The sequence below is a fragment of the Coturnix japonica genome, chromosome 2 (genome assembly GCF_001577835.2).
Source record: "Coturnix japonica isolate 7356 chromosome 2, Coturnix japonica 2.1, whole genome shotgun sequence".
Lineage (NCBI taxonomy): Eukaryota > Metazoa > Chordata > Aves > Galliformes > Phasianidae > Coturnix > Coturnix japonica.
The window spans coordinates 39,105,372-39,123,537 of NC_029517.1; the positions used below are offsets into that span (position 1 = coordinate 39,105,372).

Genomic DNA, 18,166 nt, shown 5'->3' on the forward strand with positions numbered 1-18,166 from the left:
ATGATGAGCTCAGTAAAAGCTCATTGGTACCATTCAAACTGAAATTTTCCTACCCACAATGCTTCCATTTCAATTTGTGTACTTATTTATTTCGTTTTGGCAAAAATAGTTCAGCTTCAGTTCTGAAGAAAGAAAGAATGCAGGGAAAAAAAGACAATCATGAAGTTACGGCGCCTTTCATTATTGTGTGGGCCTTCCATATCACAGATCAGGAAACTGAAATTTTTCATTGGAGAATGAAGAATATAAGACAAGGACTGGAGGCATTTATTGAGAAAAGTCAAGGTTAAAGGTTTGTGCATTTTAATGGAATTTTGCCAGGTTGGTCTGCATTTTGGCATGAAAATTCCTTGTCCATATACAGTTTCTTTTTTAAGTTTTGCAGCTCAGATCTCCTAGTATTTTGTCAGCAGACCAGAATACAAAAGTTGTGAACATGATCCAGGTGGCTGACTCAGGTACTGATATAAGGAAGAAAGGAAAGGGCTGGGATAAGGACCCCACGTAAGAGACACTGGGAGTGGGGCAAAGAGGTGAAAGACTGGCAGTAAAATGGTGAGGCACAAAGAGGAAACACTGAGGGGAGTGGGTGGGACTGGGAGTAAGGGTTACGGCACTGTGCAGGAGAAAGGGAGGTTGGCGGGGCTTAGGCAGAAGAGTCTGGATTTGCACCTTGAGTGCTGTATTCAGTTTTGGGCTCCTCACTGCTGGAAAGATATTGTGGCCCCATGATCTGTCCTGCCTGAGCTTTTGCCTGCCTCTCCCTTGTGCCTGTCCCACACAGAGGACATAAAGCTCTTGCTAATCTTTCTGCACTATTTGCTCATAGTTCTCTAGAGGATTTGGTGCATGTCCATAAGCTTCTGTGGTACAGTTCCTGAGCTGGGGTCCTTTGTTCTCATTTAGCTTTTTTTATAACTGTGAAAGTTAACGTTTAAAAGCCTATTAAGAGTGAAAAGCAAATCTGTCTTAAATAAGGAAAGATTTCAGTCAACACTGCTCAGATGAATCAATATTTTATTTTATCTTAGTAGTTCATTACATTACACCTTCCTCCCATAACTGCACATCACTCACATCTCGCTCCGAAGCTGGAGTTATTAATTTCCTGGGGAGCATTTCTCTCATTATTGCAGCATCTGAGTACTTTGCAAACATTAATGAATTTATCTTCACAATGGTACTGATAAGGTGAAATGACATTATATGCTGGGGAAAATGCAACACAGCAATGCAGTGTCAATAAGGGACGTTTAATTCAGGCACCCAACTTGAGATGTTTGTGCCTTGATTTCCCAGGAATAGCATTTGGTTGCACTTCCTTTGTTCTGGAGTCAGTAGGAATTGCTCTGTGATTGCGCAGAACAGGGCGCAGGTGTTCCCTGCACTTAGTAAACAAGGAAGGCACAATTATTGACTGCCAGCATGCAGAGTTAGGTAGTTGTTCTTCCCTGGCATTGTGTGTTGAGGCAGGGAATCCAGCTCCCCAGGGCAACTTTCAACATAAGATGCATTTACCCTCTCAGCCATTACCTCTCTCTTTGGGCTGTCTGCTAATGGCAAGGCAGGGATGCAGCAGGTTCCTTCTTGGCCTGACTTTGACTCAGTGAACATGCATGGCCGGTCCCTGTTCTTACACTGAGTGAGGCTGGAATACTGTGGACAAAACCCAAAGTGCGTGAGTTTATTGTTTAGCGTGCCACTGCATGGACAGACCAGAGCCAGTGCTGACTTTTTCTCTGTGGGGACAGATGGACTAAAAGGGCTCTCACTGCTTCTTATTGATTCCCATCTTATCTAGCTGCCAGGGCAATTTTAGTGCTGGAGCAAGGACTCCTGAAGCCAAAGAGAAGCTGCAGTTTTCTTTGAAAAGAATCCTTCATTGCATCCCTGGGCTGCCTCAGAGCTCAGCCGGGTGTGTTGGGTGGGTCCATGCTGTACAATGAACCTGCGGCTGGGCACCTCCCTTCCTAGCTCAGCACACTTTTCTTTAATAGGAAAACAGAGACAGGAAGATAAAGAGACAGTTTTCGTATGCATGTATGTGTGTTAGGCTCCATTACCTTTCAGTATTAATGGCCAGTCTCTCTCAATCTTATACCCACAAAAATCCCGCTGCAAGAATCCAGTGTCCATGAGATCCTCTTCTATGCTTCTCTCTGCTTTACGTAAGGCTGTCCTTTCCTTTTTTCCTTGATCAGTTTATTGTCATATTCCAAGGCCAGTTTAATCACATTGCACTACGGCAGTGTCTCTGGAATTACTCTGGGTTGGCCACTCTGAACATGGCTTAGGTCATCTTAGTTATGATATAAGAGAATAATATTTGATATGCCTGAAACTGTTCTTACTGCATTTTAGCTGAGCTGAATCATTCAGCTGGGTCTTTATTAAATCCACCTCTCAAATGTGCAGTCACAGCGATTCTTATTCTTTTCCTGCTCATGCTGTTTCTTACCTGCATTCAAAAAAACAAAACAAAACAAAAACACCCAAATAACCCACAACAACCCCAAAATGACAAACCAGCCTTTTTAAAGCAGTGCTCTTCCCTTGTACTGCTTTACAGATCCTGGGACAAGTGCTGGGGTGTGTTGAAGAAAAGCTTCCAATATGGTCAGTGGGTTTTGCCTGAGGAAAAACATCACATTTCCGGACAGTAAATGAGAGTTTTTACTAAGCTACTAGAATAAATAGTGCATCTAAATGTAATCTTACTTGACAGTATGACATGCTTTCAGATGCTGCTATTTGAGATTTTCCATATTCTTTTATATGCATTTCCTTCTGGCTTACCTGCATGTCTGTCTATGCCAGTGTTGAAACCCAGCGAAGGAAAGAAAATGAGCTGTTTAGCCAATAGCAGTCTTGCTATCTGGATAACGCAAAAGGGAAGAAAATAAGACACGTAATGATCAGTGTGCTAAATCCTCTCTAAAGCTCCAGACCTGTCATGTAGAGCTAAATCCTAGACAGTGCCATTATCAGTGCCAGGTTAGCACTGGAAGTGCCCCTATCTCTCCTTCTCTTTCCTTCACTCTCCCCTCCAAAGCCACTGAAGTTAATTCATCATGTTGACACAGAGCAGGGCATTATTATTCAGAGTTGCATAAAAAGTGAATTTACATTGAGCAAAAACAATAAGCCGCACAGCTCTGACATTTAATTTTCCTGTAAACTCTTCCTATTGAACCAGGCAGGACTACATGCATTTCCAAATGAAATGCAGGGTTTGCAACACAATAACCTTGCATAGATGAAAACAAATAATTTGGAAGTTACCATAAGCCTATTTCCTGCCACCTCCCTCCCTGTCTAATATATTTATGGGTTGTATTTCTGCTTGATGCCATGTTAAATTTTCATGTATTTTATGTTCCCCTCCAGTGTCAAAATGGCATGCAAAATGTTCTTCTTTTAGAGGGGCTGCTATTTATGACTGGGTCACTGGTTGGTAGTGCCCCATTCTTTCTATTCCCTTCGACATTAGACCCTGGGGCTGAAGGTTGAGGATAAATAAGCAATGTCCCTTGAACTAGACACAGTCATAATAAACTCTCAGATGTAATGTCAAGTCTAAGCTAGTGTTCTCTTCTACTTCCTGCTCTATGCTGATCAGCTCCCCAACGCAGAGCAGTCATATTTCAGAGCTCACTTTATCTGCTTTCTCTTCTTACCATATTGAATGTCTGATCATAGGAGAGGTAGTAAATGCCTCTGTTAAACGGAGGTTTAACCGGGGAGACATAGGTCAAGACATAGGCTTACTTTCCATGGGATATGATTGTGCATCTGTATTTCTATACCCATCCATCCAAATTTTCTAAGGCTTTCTCTATTCTTAGAGCATGAGTTGTTATAATTTCATACAAGAAGCTACTTCAGGCAGATTTTGAAGTGATAGACATTATTCCAAGATGAATGTGTGCTCTAAAATGGCTGTTCAAAAGAAACCAGCAAACATTTCAGTTCTTTAATCAGGTTGTGGGGACAAAAGGATCTGGCAAGAAACACACACACACATCCTCAAAAGTGCACCTTTCATATTTGTTTATTGTACCAATATTTTTACTAGAAATTCATTACAGACTGTCCTGGTTTTGTTACAAATTTATGCTCTGTGTTGGTTAAAAAAATCAACAGCCTGGGTTACTGTTACATGTATTAATGCACTTTTGAAAATGAACTGTTAAGAATTCAAAAGGTAGTTATGCTTTCCCACCATGGGTTTGTGGGTTGTTTTTTCTTTTTCAAATATAATCAAATGTTTCTTTCAACCTTAGGTACTTGTATGTTTCTATTATAACCTGTCATTGTGAAATTAGATCCTTGTGCCATACTTAGAAAATATGATTAGAAATGGTACAAAACGTTCCATGCGAAGCTGGTATGGAAGTATTCTTATTTTTAAATACATGTTTTGATGGGAAATTTAATTTTCACATGAATAAAAAAGAAAAGAAAAAAGGAGAGAGAGAGGAGAGAAAATACCATATATGTATTTATTCATTTTTTCCTTTTTCTTTCCTCTTTTGTCAGTGAATGGGCATGCTGCTATAAATAAAGGAAAAAGGAAAGAAGGAGAAAACATAGCCACCATTAGCCATATACACAGAAAACCTAGCATAAACCTGCAATTCAAAATTGCAATTGCTTATTATCCATTTATGTATTATGTGTTTATGTATGTTTTAATTATGTGATCATGATTGATACAAAATAATATGCTGACTATATAGCCTTACCCATCTTCAGTTTTCAAAAAAAAAACCCTGCTTTTGTGAATTGGGTTCACCACCTGGTGGGGTGGAGTCAGAAAGAGTACTGTATTCATGTCCTTCAGTGTTGGATATTTCCTCTGTGCTTTACAGATTTAGACGAGAAGAAGTCTGGTGACAATACAGAATGTGTGGGTCTTGGGCTTGGCTTATCTAGTCTTATTCTACATCAGGTCAGCTTAAATTTCCCTAGAAATGTGCCGAAACTTAACTAGTCAATCATGAACTTCTCCCTGTTCTGTATCCTGAAGCCCTCTCAATCTTTACATTGTCTGATGGATGTTAGTAGAAGGGAGGAACCCTGAATAAAAGTATTCACAGCCAAAGCATAGTATGAGATTTTTATAAAAATAGTTATAGGCACTTTCCTGCCTCAGTGTTACTGTAAAACAGGTAATGTGAGTGCTGAATATTGAGCCTCCTTTGTGATCATTTATTAGGGACTGTTTGTTAAGCTGGATAATAGTGTTCTTTGCCAGAGGAATGGATGATCTTGCATTTAGAATGCTGGACTGAGCTGTCCCTATCTGATTTTCTTCAAAGTTGTCTACAGCTGATGTAACATCAGTGCTTTCAGTGCCGCAGTACAGGTGGTTTTGAGAGCAAGACGCCTGGTTACATCCTTAATGCTCAAGCACCTTTCTGAATGTGGCCTAGACATCAGACGTGCAGGGCGTGCATGCTTGAGTTTATTTAAAGTTGGTGATCTCCTTTCCTGAAAATCTGACCCAGTCAACAAATCTCTGTAATACAGCACCGTGTTGTAAAATAATGTATTTTTTGCACCCTTTTTCCTTTTCCTACTTGAAATCTTTACATTTAATCAAGCAGAATAATGTGAAAGGCCTGATCTCAGCAGCTTCACAAAGGAATACCCTTTCCCTCCAGTGTTTATTACAGAGCACTCAGAGCTATTTGCTTGCTTGTTCTGTACATTAAGTCTTTTTAATTGTGTATCCTACACAATAGGAACAAGGAAACAGTTTATCACCACTGCAGAGAAGTTAACCCATAAACCTTGAGATTCCTGCAGCTCTTAGTGACTCCATTGTGTTCAAGAAATGTTTAGGTGTGATACTAAGGGACGTGGTTTAGTGGGGTTATAGTGGTGGTAGGTGGATGTTGCTCTGAATGATCTTGGGAGGTCTTTTCCAACCACGGTGATTCTGTGATTCTAGATGTTGAAATTACTGTTTTCATTGTCCCAAGCTGGAATCAAGAGTGGACCTTAGAAACTCAATGAATAGAAACAGCCCTGTGTAAAGGATGAGTTAGTCTAGCTCTGACACAAGCATTTAAACCAGGCCACAGGAGCTGGACTTCAGGGAAGCCAGGGAGCTGGGATGAGTAAATCAGATGTCAACATCCACATTGTGGACAGCCAGGGGCAGGTGAGATGCTGTGGAAGATCCTCCTAGGAAAGTATACCAGCACAAGATCAATCTGGAAATGGAACTGGTTTCTGCTCTTTACTTGTTTCTATTGAGAAGGAAGAAAAGGAGAAACATTTTCTTTCTTTTCCTAGAAATTACAGAGATATCTCACAAAGTTTCAGGGGGTAGCATAGGAGATGCTATACTGGGGTAGCATTGTGTGCAGAGAAAAACTTCTAGCAGGAGAAGTTGCAGTGGTTATAAAATGTTCATATCAAAGGGCAGATAGTTTATACTGCTGAGTTCTTCCTAGGCATAGTGCTGCACGTGATTCTTTTGTTTAGAACTTGAAATAACATTAAAATATTTTTTGTTGTTTTGGGTCTGGTAAGATCCATAAGGAAAAAATGAAAGCTTACAGCACTTAGACTTGAATCCATCATATTTTATTAGGGGGGAAAAAATTCTTTAAAAGAGGACAGTGGAATGTTCTTTTCACTAAAGGCTATTTTGGTATAACTCTCTTGACCCAGCTGTTTCACTTCTTTTTTTTTTAATACATCATGAAAGATGCTCCTCCTCCAAACTCAGAGAAGTTGGACTCCTTTCCTTCAAACATTTGGCAAAAATAGCATGTTTCAAGCTGTTCCGTAAAATGTCAACATCAAAGACTAGTTTCAAATGGCTGTTGGTAACTGGAAAGAAAAAACTGTAAGGGAAATATTTATGTAGCTAGACCTCGACTTACCATTGTTAGCTTTCCAGTGGAAGTAAATGTACAGAGCACGTACTTGTATATGCAAGGTTTCCTGAAAGAGACTTGAGTGTCTCACTTATGTATCCCATCATCAGGTAATAGAGATTATCATGCAACTCAAGTGGCAGAAGTCACTTCCTGCATCTGGAAAACAGCACTGTGATACTATGACTGGAAAAAATATATATATATTTATCCTTTGTAAACAGTGTAAGTACAGTAGGCACCCAGAAAGCCATCTGTGGAATATTTGTTGTAAAATCAGTGTATCTAAGGGCGTACTGTAATTCCTTTAAATGACCTCAGTGTCACAATCTAATGTTAGGTTGATGCAGAAAGTTGGCAATGTCTCCTCTGGGACTTGATAACAGTAACCAGATGTTTAATCCATTTACAGCTAATTGACAACAGTGGGAAAGTAGGTTTGTGTATGGTGTAACTGTAGCAAAATAAGATCTAACTCATAAGTGTATATGGCTTAAGTAATAGCATAGGAGAAAATGCAGCAAAGGAACTTCTACTTTATAAAGGCTACTGCATCCAATTCCAACCATATTAAATCATTAGAATTCATGCAAGGGTCTTCTCTCCATTCCTGATGTGTATTAATGATCAAATTCTAATCATTTTTGTAGCTGCTAAGACAGATTGATCCTTATAAATATGCTAGCTTCTTCTCAGAGCTCCACAGAGATGAGTGTTGGATGGGAGAGGCTTATTCTGAAGCTTCTCATTCTGCAAGTGGGCAAACAGACAGACACACATCTGTGTACCCATTGGAAAAGGAAGCAACCAGAACAATTGCTGGTCAGGCTTCTCTCTCACTGGAGCTGCTTTCAAAATTATTTGCTAACAGTAGGTAATAAAGAGCCAAACTAAGAAACTGAGTCCCTCGCACAACGGCTGGAGTGTAAAGGACATTCAAGAGTTAGTGCTTTGTAGTTCTTCTGATGTCCTTCAGAAGAACTTATGTCAGTGATAATCAGCCTGTAGAGAAGCCCTGTCTGTCACAGCTTTTCCAAAAAGGTCATGGGGCTTGACATTACTGGAGGGCATGCACACTTCAAAGCCAGGAAGTCTCACATCAAATGACTTTTCATTTACACTCTGCTATTTTTCATCTGGGTTTTTTTTTCCCGACCCTTTCAACACCCACCCTTGGCTATTCCAGGGACTGCTCATAATGTGACCACAGATACCAAGGCACTAGACAGTCAAAGGAAAAAGCAGTGTTAACTGCCCTCTTCAGAATAAGTTCTTCCCTTGGCCATGGTTCCCTAGACATGAAGTGTTTTATGCCTCTATTTTTGGGACAAGGAATACAAAGCCTTTTCTGGCTCTCCCTGTCACTGACCTGTGCCAGCTTTGGCACATGAATAAGGGATGCTGATAAAGATAAGTGAATTAACTGCTGATGTCCTTCTCTCACCATGCTGATGACGGTAACTTGCAAGCCATTACGTAGCCCAGGACTTCCTTGTGTTCCTCTGTTCATGGAGGGAGCTGGGAGGAGACATGGAAGGATGCAGCCGTTTGAACTACTGTTAGACAGCAGAGGAAGGACTGGGATTTCAAAAGTTAATGGAGAAGTAAGGAAACTGGGGATGAGGGAACTGTTAACTGTCAGATTCTCTTCTGTATAAACACTGCTTCCTCTGTGTATTTTTCATGATAATAATTTCTTTCAGCATCTACATGACTAATCCTTATGCAAGCATGACAGGTCTACGCAACGTCAACAAGGCTGATTCTGTGCAGCTGAGGTATCCTGAGGGTAGATTTGACTCTTTTGGAGTCTTAGGAAAGCAAAGGGTGTGCACCTTTGAGGATAATTGTGGAAGAGGATGTGATTTGTTCTTTGCTCTGCAAAGAGGAATCCATTCCAGAAAGTGCTAAAGATCTAAGTATAGAGTGAACATAAATATCAAAGTAACTGCACTGAGAATGTTATGAAGAAAGATGGTAACTATGGTTTGCATGTTCCAAGCTGGGAGAAATAAATCACACTGGACAATATGGCACATGCTGAACAAGAACATAGAATTCTTGCTCGAAGGAATCTTAGTGTTGCAAGTTAATCATCTTTTTATTAGCATGCCCTGAAGGTTTTGGGGACATAAATTTTGCAAAATAACAGCTGGACTGTAGAAATAGGCCATTGAATTAAGAAACAATTCACATAAACATGAAAACACAAAGCTCTGTATCAGCCTTGTGTAGTCAAGAAAAGTACACCTGCTTCCTGTTAAGGGGCATGCTTGAATACTCTCAGAGTGGCTAACCTGGGGGAAACAGTGGGTGAAGACCTCGGTGTTAGAATTAAAGCTGTGTCAATCTGACCCTGAGTCAGCATTCAGTGAGAACTTGTGCGGTTTCCCATTGGTTGTGAAAGTCCACCCCATGATCAGGATCACAGGCCTTGACAGGCTGTTGTGAATTCAGTGTGTGATGCAACAAGAACACTTCATCAGGGAAGACAGGTGGAGAAATTAGTTTTTCCTTTCTGCTGGGAGACATTTGGTCGCCATTAAAGTACCCTTTGCAAGAGGTAGTTAACTCATGGGGAAATCACACCTCTGTGAGTTTTAAGTAAAGAGCCATTGCTATCATGTAAGGCACTTGTAAAACCCCATAGGGCAGTACTAAAAGTGTCAAGGCTGAGTTTTGTTGCTTGAGGATTCATCAACAGTAATTGCAAATGGAAGTACACTGAGAGTGTCTTGTTTTCCTCTTTTATTTTCTGCAGAAACAGGAAGAGTTCAGCTGAAAATTGTCAGCGATGCAGCTTTTCTTCTTTCCAGAACAATCCAGAAAGTAGAAAAGTCAGCCAGAAAAAAAGAAACAAGCTTGTGTGCTTCATGGGGTGTAACTGGCGTCTTTCACCTTTCTCCTCTTTCCATTACAATCTTTTCAGTATTTCCTAGTCTTCAGAGGAGAGCCAGTGAGTCTTAACAGTAATTGGGAATATACCCACATACTATACTATACTATACCCACATACATACTGTACTATGACCTAACTATGAATCTAGGTAATGAAGTTTATCTTCAAAGTTGAGTTCTAGTTTATTTATTTTTTAAATCTTAATCAAAGATCTGACCTATTTCTAACAGATCCCTTCAAATATTGCTCATCAAATATTGAAGCACAATGTCTTAAAATTATTATTTTGGTGAAGAGTACTCCTGAGAAAACTAAGGAGAGAGGTAAAGAATAAAGTGAAGCTAAAATGGGTACAAAACTCATATACTCGGAATAGGTTTTGGAGTATTAAAGCTTAATGCTTGTTTTGAAACGTATTTTTTAGCCTTTACCATTTTTGTTTCTGCTCACAGTTTGTACATTTTCCCCTAGTTAGTTACAGCTGGCTTATTTAAAACAGGTGGCAATACTCTGGTTATACATTAATCAGCCCAAGGTCAGGAACTGATTGTGTGCCCACATTTTCCATTGGCATGTGCAAAACTCCGCTAAGCTCTCTTAGTGCCTAAAACTGCACTCAGTTACTTTAAAGTAACTGTGGGTTTGTGAGCCAGAGCTCCTTCAGCTACCACTTAGTATGTGACCTCTCTTGTCCATGATAGATCATAGAATTGCAGAATGGTTTGTGTTGGAAAGGACTTTAAAGATCATCTGGTTCCAACCCCCTGCTATGAACAGGGACATCTTCCACCAGATTGGGTTTCCCAAAGCCTCATCCAGCCTGGCCTTGAAACACTTCCACATCCACACCATCAGATATCTGTAGTTTCTTTGGGCAGTCTGTTCCAGTGCCTCACCACCCTCTGAGTAAAACAAAATCTTCATAAGGTCTAATCTAAATCTACCCTCTTCAGTTTGAAACCATTGCCCCCTGTTCTGTCACTGCACTGCCTGATAAAGAGTCCCAGAGTCCCTCCCCAGCTTTCTTGTAGGTCTCATTAGGTACTGGAAGGCTGCAGTGAGATCTCCCCAGAGCCTTCTCTTCTCCAGGATGAACATCCCCATCTATCTCAGCTCATGTTCTTAGTAGAGATGCTCAGTTCTTCTGAGCATCCAGGTGGCTTCCTCTGGATGACCCTACCCCCTCACCCCCCCGGACATACACCTCAAGGTACAATGTATATCAAGCATAGAATGTGTCTTCTGTGCAGGGGAAATGAAACAGACTCCAATTTCTCAGTTTGAAACAGAGATGCCAAATCACCTGGTCTTACGTCAGCTGGTGATTCAGGCTTTTAATGCGAGGTTCATCTGTCTGAACTCTGTGCAGTGTTACTGAATGCAAGCAGATTCTGACTTTGGAAAAAAGTCACTTGTGTGATTTGACTTCTGAACATATGCAAATAGGCCTTATTAAATCTCCGTAAACTTACAGTATCTGTCAGATAAATCCTTGTTTTGCATGTATCTCCTTTACACAAGAAATGAGGTATTCTATATTACAGAACGTTTGCTTGCTCTGTTTTCAACACATTCACATTTAAGCCATGAGTGATGCTCAGAACCTCGAAGCATTTAGTTTATACACACATATTTTCTCAGAGTAGAATTTTGTTGCCATATAGTCAAGAAGATATTTACTAACAGAAGATAATAGAAGTGCATTGTGAAAGTTTTTGAGTGCTAATCTTTGTTTCTTTCCCCATATGCATACTACTTCCTACATCTTAGAATGGGGTAAAATACCCTGAGAGTCCTACCTAAATAAATCAATATTCAGCAGCATTCCATTTATTTTATCCACAATGCCAGAATTTGTAAGCAAAATGCTTTTATACACTATGGGTAGCATTAACATGGAGATGGAAGGGAAATGTGAATGAATTGTAATTCACAGCCCAAAACATTGCATCACAGTTGCCTAGCTCAAAAAGTCTGTTTAACATGCCTTCACCATTAAGACATTAATAAAAATATATGCGTAGAATTCACTGATAATGTAGATTCCGTATCCTCAAGTGCTCTGATTTTAAGTGTATGTCAGAAGAGATTTTACAAGCACTGAATGACCTGAAGTTATATAAATAATGATTTTGTTAAAGAAGAATTTGGAATTGCAACCTTAAATCCACACACTTTTGGTGTATTTCTTTTTGAAATGTGCTGTAATAAACGACATGGTGTCTGTTTTTGCATGACTGTTCTTTTTTATTCTGTCTGCCTTTCTGTTAGATAAATCTTAAGGGGAATAACAGGAGTCCCTCAGCAAGTTTTCGTGATCAGACATCATTATGAGTCTAACTCTGTTGAAAAAATAGTAAATCAATTCACAAAAAGAATTGCGTTCATTTAGGAGAAAACACCTTACAAATATTGAAATTTCTGTGAGATCCTGCAATGTTTTAAGGTCTCTTTATAAATGGAAATGAAAGCATAGAAGAATCCGAGAACATTGTGCTTGTGTACCTAAAATTGCTGTGTCTAATAACATAACACTAAGATTTTTTTTTGTTACAGAACAGGCAGGAAAAGTGACAATCCTTATAAGGCTTCCACCCAAATATCAAATACAGTTCTATTTTCACAAACTTGTCAGCATTTGTTCAATTCCAATGTGTTATTTATTGGTTTGACTTCTTTATCTTTTTTTTGAAGACATCATTTCTAGTAAGTTTTGAAAGGTTTTCATGAGGACGTGTTAAAATGACTCAAGAATGTTCCAGGTAGTTTGGAAGAAGAAATTATGCTGAACTGAAAACTAGAGGATAGCACATTCTATTTAATATGCACAAGAGGAGCTTTAAGAGGGTGATCTCAGTGTCCCATCTTTTGAAGTTGCTTATGAATCTTCAACAAATGCTCTTTTGTGGAGTGGAGAGCTTAAATACTGTGTTGTCTTTGGGTCCTGAGTGAGACGTTACTCACAGCAGTGTTTTGAGATTTTACTGGCTTTTCATTTCTGATTTATGCATTGATTTTCCTCTCAACGTGAATAATTAATATCAGTGTGATTGGGACTTATTTTTCAAAATGGTTTTTGAAATGAGGTGCAAAATACTTACATGTATTTGAAGATATTGTCTGAGGACTTCTTGAGTGGTTCTGAGATGGTTGGGTAACATTTTACCAAGTCCCAGGCACTGCACAAAACTGACTGTTGGTGTACATATATTTTATATTCTTGAGATGTTTTCCCTTTTCAGTCTGTGGTAATACCCTTCACTGCCAAGCTGTTAGAGAGCGTGGCTAAAAAGGCTGAAGCACATTTAGGCAATTTCCCTTTGCTAATCAATACAGCTTTCCTGTGAAGCTTCATCTGACTTTGTAATCAACAGGTGTAACATTAAAGCATGTGTCTTGTACCAAATCACAGATTTTTTTCTCTTGTTTTCCTTGACAGAATCATGAATAAACTGGCAGACCAGCAGGACCACATGATACCATGAAGAGAAGCTTACAGGTCCTCTATTGCCAACTGTTTAGTAAGTAAATATATACATATATATTTATAAGAAGTCAACCATTCAGATTTTTACATAATAAGGTATTTATGGTGCACACAATTCAGGAAGGCACACTATCCTGTGCCTTGTACCTGGAGGAACCATTAGGAAGTTAAATTCTCTTGTTTACTGAGATAATTGGAGATGTATTAAAAAAGAAATTGTAGTGGCGGGTGATTCTACAGAGTGTATTGCAAAGGTAAGTGAGATCTGCTGTGCCTTGAGACTGTGAACACTCTCAGAAGAATGAGAAGTAGAAGCATAGGATGGAGATTGTTAGAATAATGCGGCAACCTTATTGTAATCATGGCTTTTGTATTGTTCTCTATGGAGAAATGGAGCCCACCTGACCAAACACATCCAGAGGTGTTCTTTCAAAGAGATCTAAGAGTGAGAGAATGGAGCCCCAGGCTCACATAGCCCTAAATGCTGTGTCAGTTCCTGAGATGACTTGTTTTGGTTTTCTGATTTTCAGAAGAGTTCATGTAGCGTGAAGGTCTGGTGAAAATGCTTTCAAAAAGATGAAATTCAGATTGTGCAGATAAAGGCTGTCTTTCCCATCCAGAGGCACAAAGCAGCATTTTCAGTGTTAGACGGTATCAACACTGTTAGGACATTTCAGTAGATGGACAACTTTCAGCATCAACATCATAAGCAATTACATTTCATTCAAAAGTTTAGAGGATAAATAAAGTGAGAAAAGACAAAATAAAACTGTAACCATTTCATCAGTATGCTTTGCAAAGAAAATTGCTACTTTACAGGAAAAATTATAAACAGTTTTTTATGGTGTATTTTCAATTCAACAGAACTTCTGACTTCAATGTATGTCTCTTATTACACATTCTTTATGGATTTATCATATTCTGTTCCAAGCAAAACAGAAACCAGAAAAACATGCATTGTCTACATAGGATGAACAATGCAAGAAATACTGCTTTTCTGGCTATGCATGACAATTAATCTAACAGGAATTTGTAGACTGTTACAGGAATTAAGTTAACGTCATATATTTGTTTTACTCACTGCTGTTAGGGTACAAAGTGAGAGATTTGTTTTGCTAGATTGGCTTCTTTTGCATGACGTTGAAAGGGAGACTCCAGAGTTGCACCCAAGATCATTCTGCTCTAATAACTACCAAAGTATTGGGTCTTTCTGAGATTGTTTTTTGTTGTAGTTTTTTTAATATCATGCTTCCCTGTTTGATGGCACTGCCCATTGCTATCCCTGTTGCTTTAAACTATATTTTCAGGGTAATAAAGTGAAGGTATAGTCATAAAACCGAGGAATGCTTAGAATGAAGAGGGAAAGACTGAGCAGACTAAATATAAATGATTTTGATCACGATATTGTGGACTCCATGACTTCATTTGAAAGGATGGATTATTGCTATTGATACATAAACAAGCTACATTTTTTCTCTGAGTGCAGCTAAGATGTGCACTAAGTGTAGCTATCATAAACAGATGTAATGGCTATAGCTCTGTAGCTTATATTTTGGGCATGTGGAATGAGTTTCCTCTCTGATTGGTTTATTGGCTGATTTGTAAGAAGCCTGTGGCAAGCTCCATCAGGTTGTTTAATTCTTATTAAATCAGGTGGGTTTTTTTTCTTAGTTGCCCTGTGGGTATGTGATTTAAGCTTACTTTTTCCCTAGTTGCACCACAGTACTTAAAAACAATCTCAAGGGTGTGCATTTTGCAGCAAAAAAAATATTTCCTGTAACATGTATTTATGCAAAATGAAGTGCCTGTAGTGTGGTCTTATCTCTTTTATCTGCACAAAATACTATTATGCAGAAAGGGGGAAAAAAAAACACTTCTGAAAAGGGTCAGAAGATTATATTTTACCTTGGCCTGATATGCCAATGTCCTGTGCCTTTCTTCCTCACCTCCAACTACAACAAGTGGGTGTGTGATGCTGACTCTCTGATATTGCGTTTTCATCTTGTCTGGTATGGCGTGAGCATCTAATTGAGACTTAGGCTTATAGAGAGAGGAGCATGATGCATGTATTCTTATACATCAGAAGCTGATATGGCTTGAATAAAGTGCTGGTGGTTTTGGTTTTATGGGAAGAAGTAGTTTCATCCCCAAACTAGTGCAGTGTTTTGAGACTTGCCACATATGTGTCAAGTCCCAGCTGTGCCACTGGGCCAGTAGTGGCTATGCCCTTCTGTGTATTTATTTCCACCTCTGTTCATTTGTACTGTATTGAGCTGTGTGTCTACGCAGTGAGACAGCGGGACCCTCATATGCATGAGGACTGTTAGGCTTTGGGGTTCAAAGAGGACATTTACTTGATTTATAGACGAGTAGGAGATGTTAGCTATACGTATATTTTTAATTCAGGCCCATATGTAAATAAGACTTGAAGACACTAAACATAGCATCCATCCATTTAGTGAATTCTGGATGAGTTATGTAATCAGTCTACTGCCATCCATATTCCTGTGCTGTGCTTTCCAAAAAGAGCATATTCTGTCCATTTAATGCTGATCAAGAATAGTATGTGAAAGTGGCACTAGCAGCAGCTGCTCTTTTGAATGTGGTTATGACTGGCTTGAATCTGATCCCAGTTGTCAAGAGATAGACTTTGTGAAAATGGCAGTGCCACATTTGGTCCAGGACAGGGGCTCTGGGCAATACTGTTTACCTCTCGTCATTCATTATTTACGAACCAGTAATTAAACATGTGATAGACCTTGACGGAAGTGTTGCTTTCCGACTGTATCTTCAAAGATGGTATTTAATTGGAAATCTCTGAGATATTTAAAAGAAAAAAAAAAAAAAAAAAAGAAAGAAAAAAAAAAAAGATTAAACCAAAAATTTTGGAAGAGATTTCTTAGTGAGAGGTCTTTGAAGTCAGTAGCTAGATTGCATTGATGAGGACCAATTATAGCAAAACATGTGTCCACAATTTGCTGCCATTTGTTCTAGGCACATCTTTATGGATGAAGTTTGTTGCCTCTATAATGATGGAGATGCAAATGCCTTTCCCATGAGGCTGAGCGATCTCCATTTTTTATAAAGACCTAATGTGATGATTTAAGCCCTACAGCATGAGCCACAATATGTCTGCATTCTCTGTAATAAAACATGCACATTATAATTTACCATGCATGCAGTGTTCACGGAGAGGATCCAAGTTGCATATAAACTAAAGAAAATGTGGAGGAAGGTAACTGGTGAAGCCCCTGGCACACACATTGTGTGTCAGACTTCCTTCTTCAGACATTTGTTTTCCCGAGAAATGGAAGGACTTTTATTTTCTATTTACTTACAGCACTGATGCCTGTATGAGGACCTGTCACCATAGCATCTGGAAATAAATGCCCGCCTGAGTGTTTCTTCATGCCATTATCACTTTGCACGTTCCCAAGCATCACTCTTTCATCACTGAAGCCTGGCACTGTGCCCAGCAATATCAATAGAGAGAGCCGCCTGTGTGCAGACTCACAACTCTCGGTAGCAAGCTGAGCAAAAATGGCAGTGAGTGGCTGTGCCTTGTAACACAGGCTGTCACAAACCCTGCATCACTTCGCTGTGGATGCAGCTCGCCTTCCTTCCTCATACCCAGCAGCCTGGCTGCCATTCTGTTAAATCTCTTGCAGGGAAGTTTACCCTGCAGCAAGGGTTTGCATAAAGGCTGATTCCAGTCCAGGGGCACTGATATTTAAGAAGCAGTGTGAGTATGTCAAATTCATGTGGATGTAGACACCCAGTTCACTGCGCCTTCTGAAAGGTGCTGGGCACCACTGTCCCCCAGTGACTGTTGCCTCTTACAGGAGCCAGCAGCATCACTCCCGCTCTGTTGCTGAGTAGTGTCTGTGAATAACTGTGTGGCTTTAATAAGGTGGCACACACTGATGCCTATAAGCAAGTGGGATGGCATGGTAACAGCACAAAAAGGCTATGGCCAGAAGCCAGGGAATAACCTTTTCTATGCCTATAGTAGATAAGGCATGAAGAAATGGATTTAGAAAGCAGCAGGGAACTTATCATTAGGCATCAGGCTGAAGTGCTGCGGCAGGTAGGACACTGAGAGGCTGGAGCAGGCTGGTCAGGAGGGTGTTAGAGGCTCTTCTGCCAAAGCACCTAATGGAAAAACCCATCTCTCAGGGGAGATGGGGGTTATCTAGATTATTTGAAAAGCTCCCATCATCCTCTGACCCTGTGACCACATGGATATTCCACGTACTGTGTCCTCAGTGTAAATGAGCCTGCTTGCTTCAGCAGAGCTATCTCAGTTTGCACAAACCATGTATAATTAATCCATGTGATAGGAACATATGGCTGACGTATGCTTAAAGATACCGGGGATCACTTGATGCAGACTGGGAGAGCCTCTCTTTCTGTCATTCATGAGGATTTGCAGAGAGAAAAGAAAACAGCATTTTGTAATGCTCTGCTAGACTGGTAGGTGATAGCTTAAGCAAAGAGAGCAGCGGGGGAGTGGTTATCTAGCAAGAGAGTCCATCTGTTTTGCTTAAAAATTAGAAAGGTAAACAGCCTCTGGGTATGCAGTGTTTTGTGTACAGAGCTTTTTGGGATGCTCACTGGGTTGCAGCGTTTGTATCTGTGAGTCACGTGGCTTGGTAACAGGCTGCCCATCGGGCAGCACACAGCAAGCAGTACATCTACACGTTCTTTTCCCACTGTTCAATTAAAGGTTGTTGCTTCCGTTCCTTAACAAAACTTCAGCCTTCTTGAAAGAAGCAGCCGCTTTCCAATTCCTTTCTGAAATCCTTTCCTGGGAAACAGACCTTTTAAAGAGAGCTCTAAAGGCAAACTAACACACCTTATAAAAGAAAGTAAATCAAATATATGTCT

The 18,166-nt window shown here is 39.8% G+C and overlaps 1 protein-coding gene across 2 annotated transcripts in view; it reads left to right on the top strand.

Annotated features, from left to right (window-relative positions):
- TMEM108 (transmembrane protein 108) overlaps positions 1–18,166 on the top strand; it is a 141,947-nt gene that overhangs the window by 52,751 nt on the left and 71,030 nt on the right. For both annotated transcript variants that reach the window (XM_015854067.2, XM_015854069.2), the window contains one exon: positions 13,232–13,313. In XM_015854067.2, coding sequence (XP_015709553.1) covers positions 13,274–13,313 — 40 coding nt within the window. In that variant the 5' untranslated portion in view covers positions 13,232–13,273. The remainder of the gene's footprint in view (positions 1–13,231; positions 13,314–18,166) is intronic.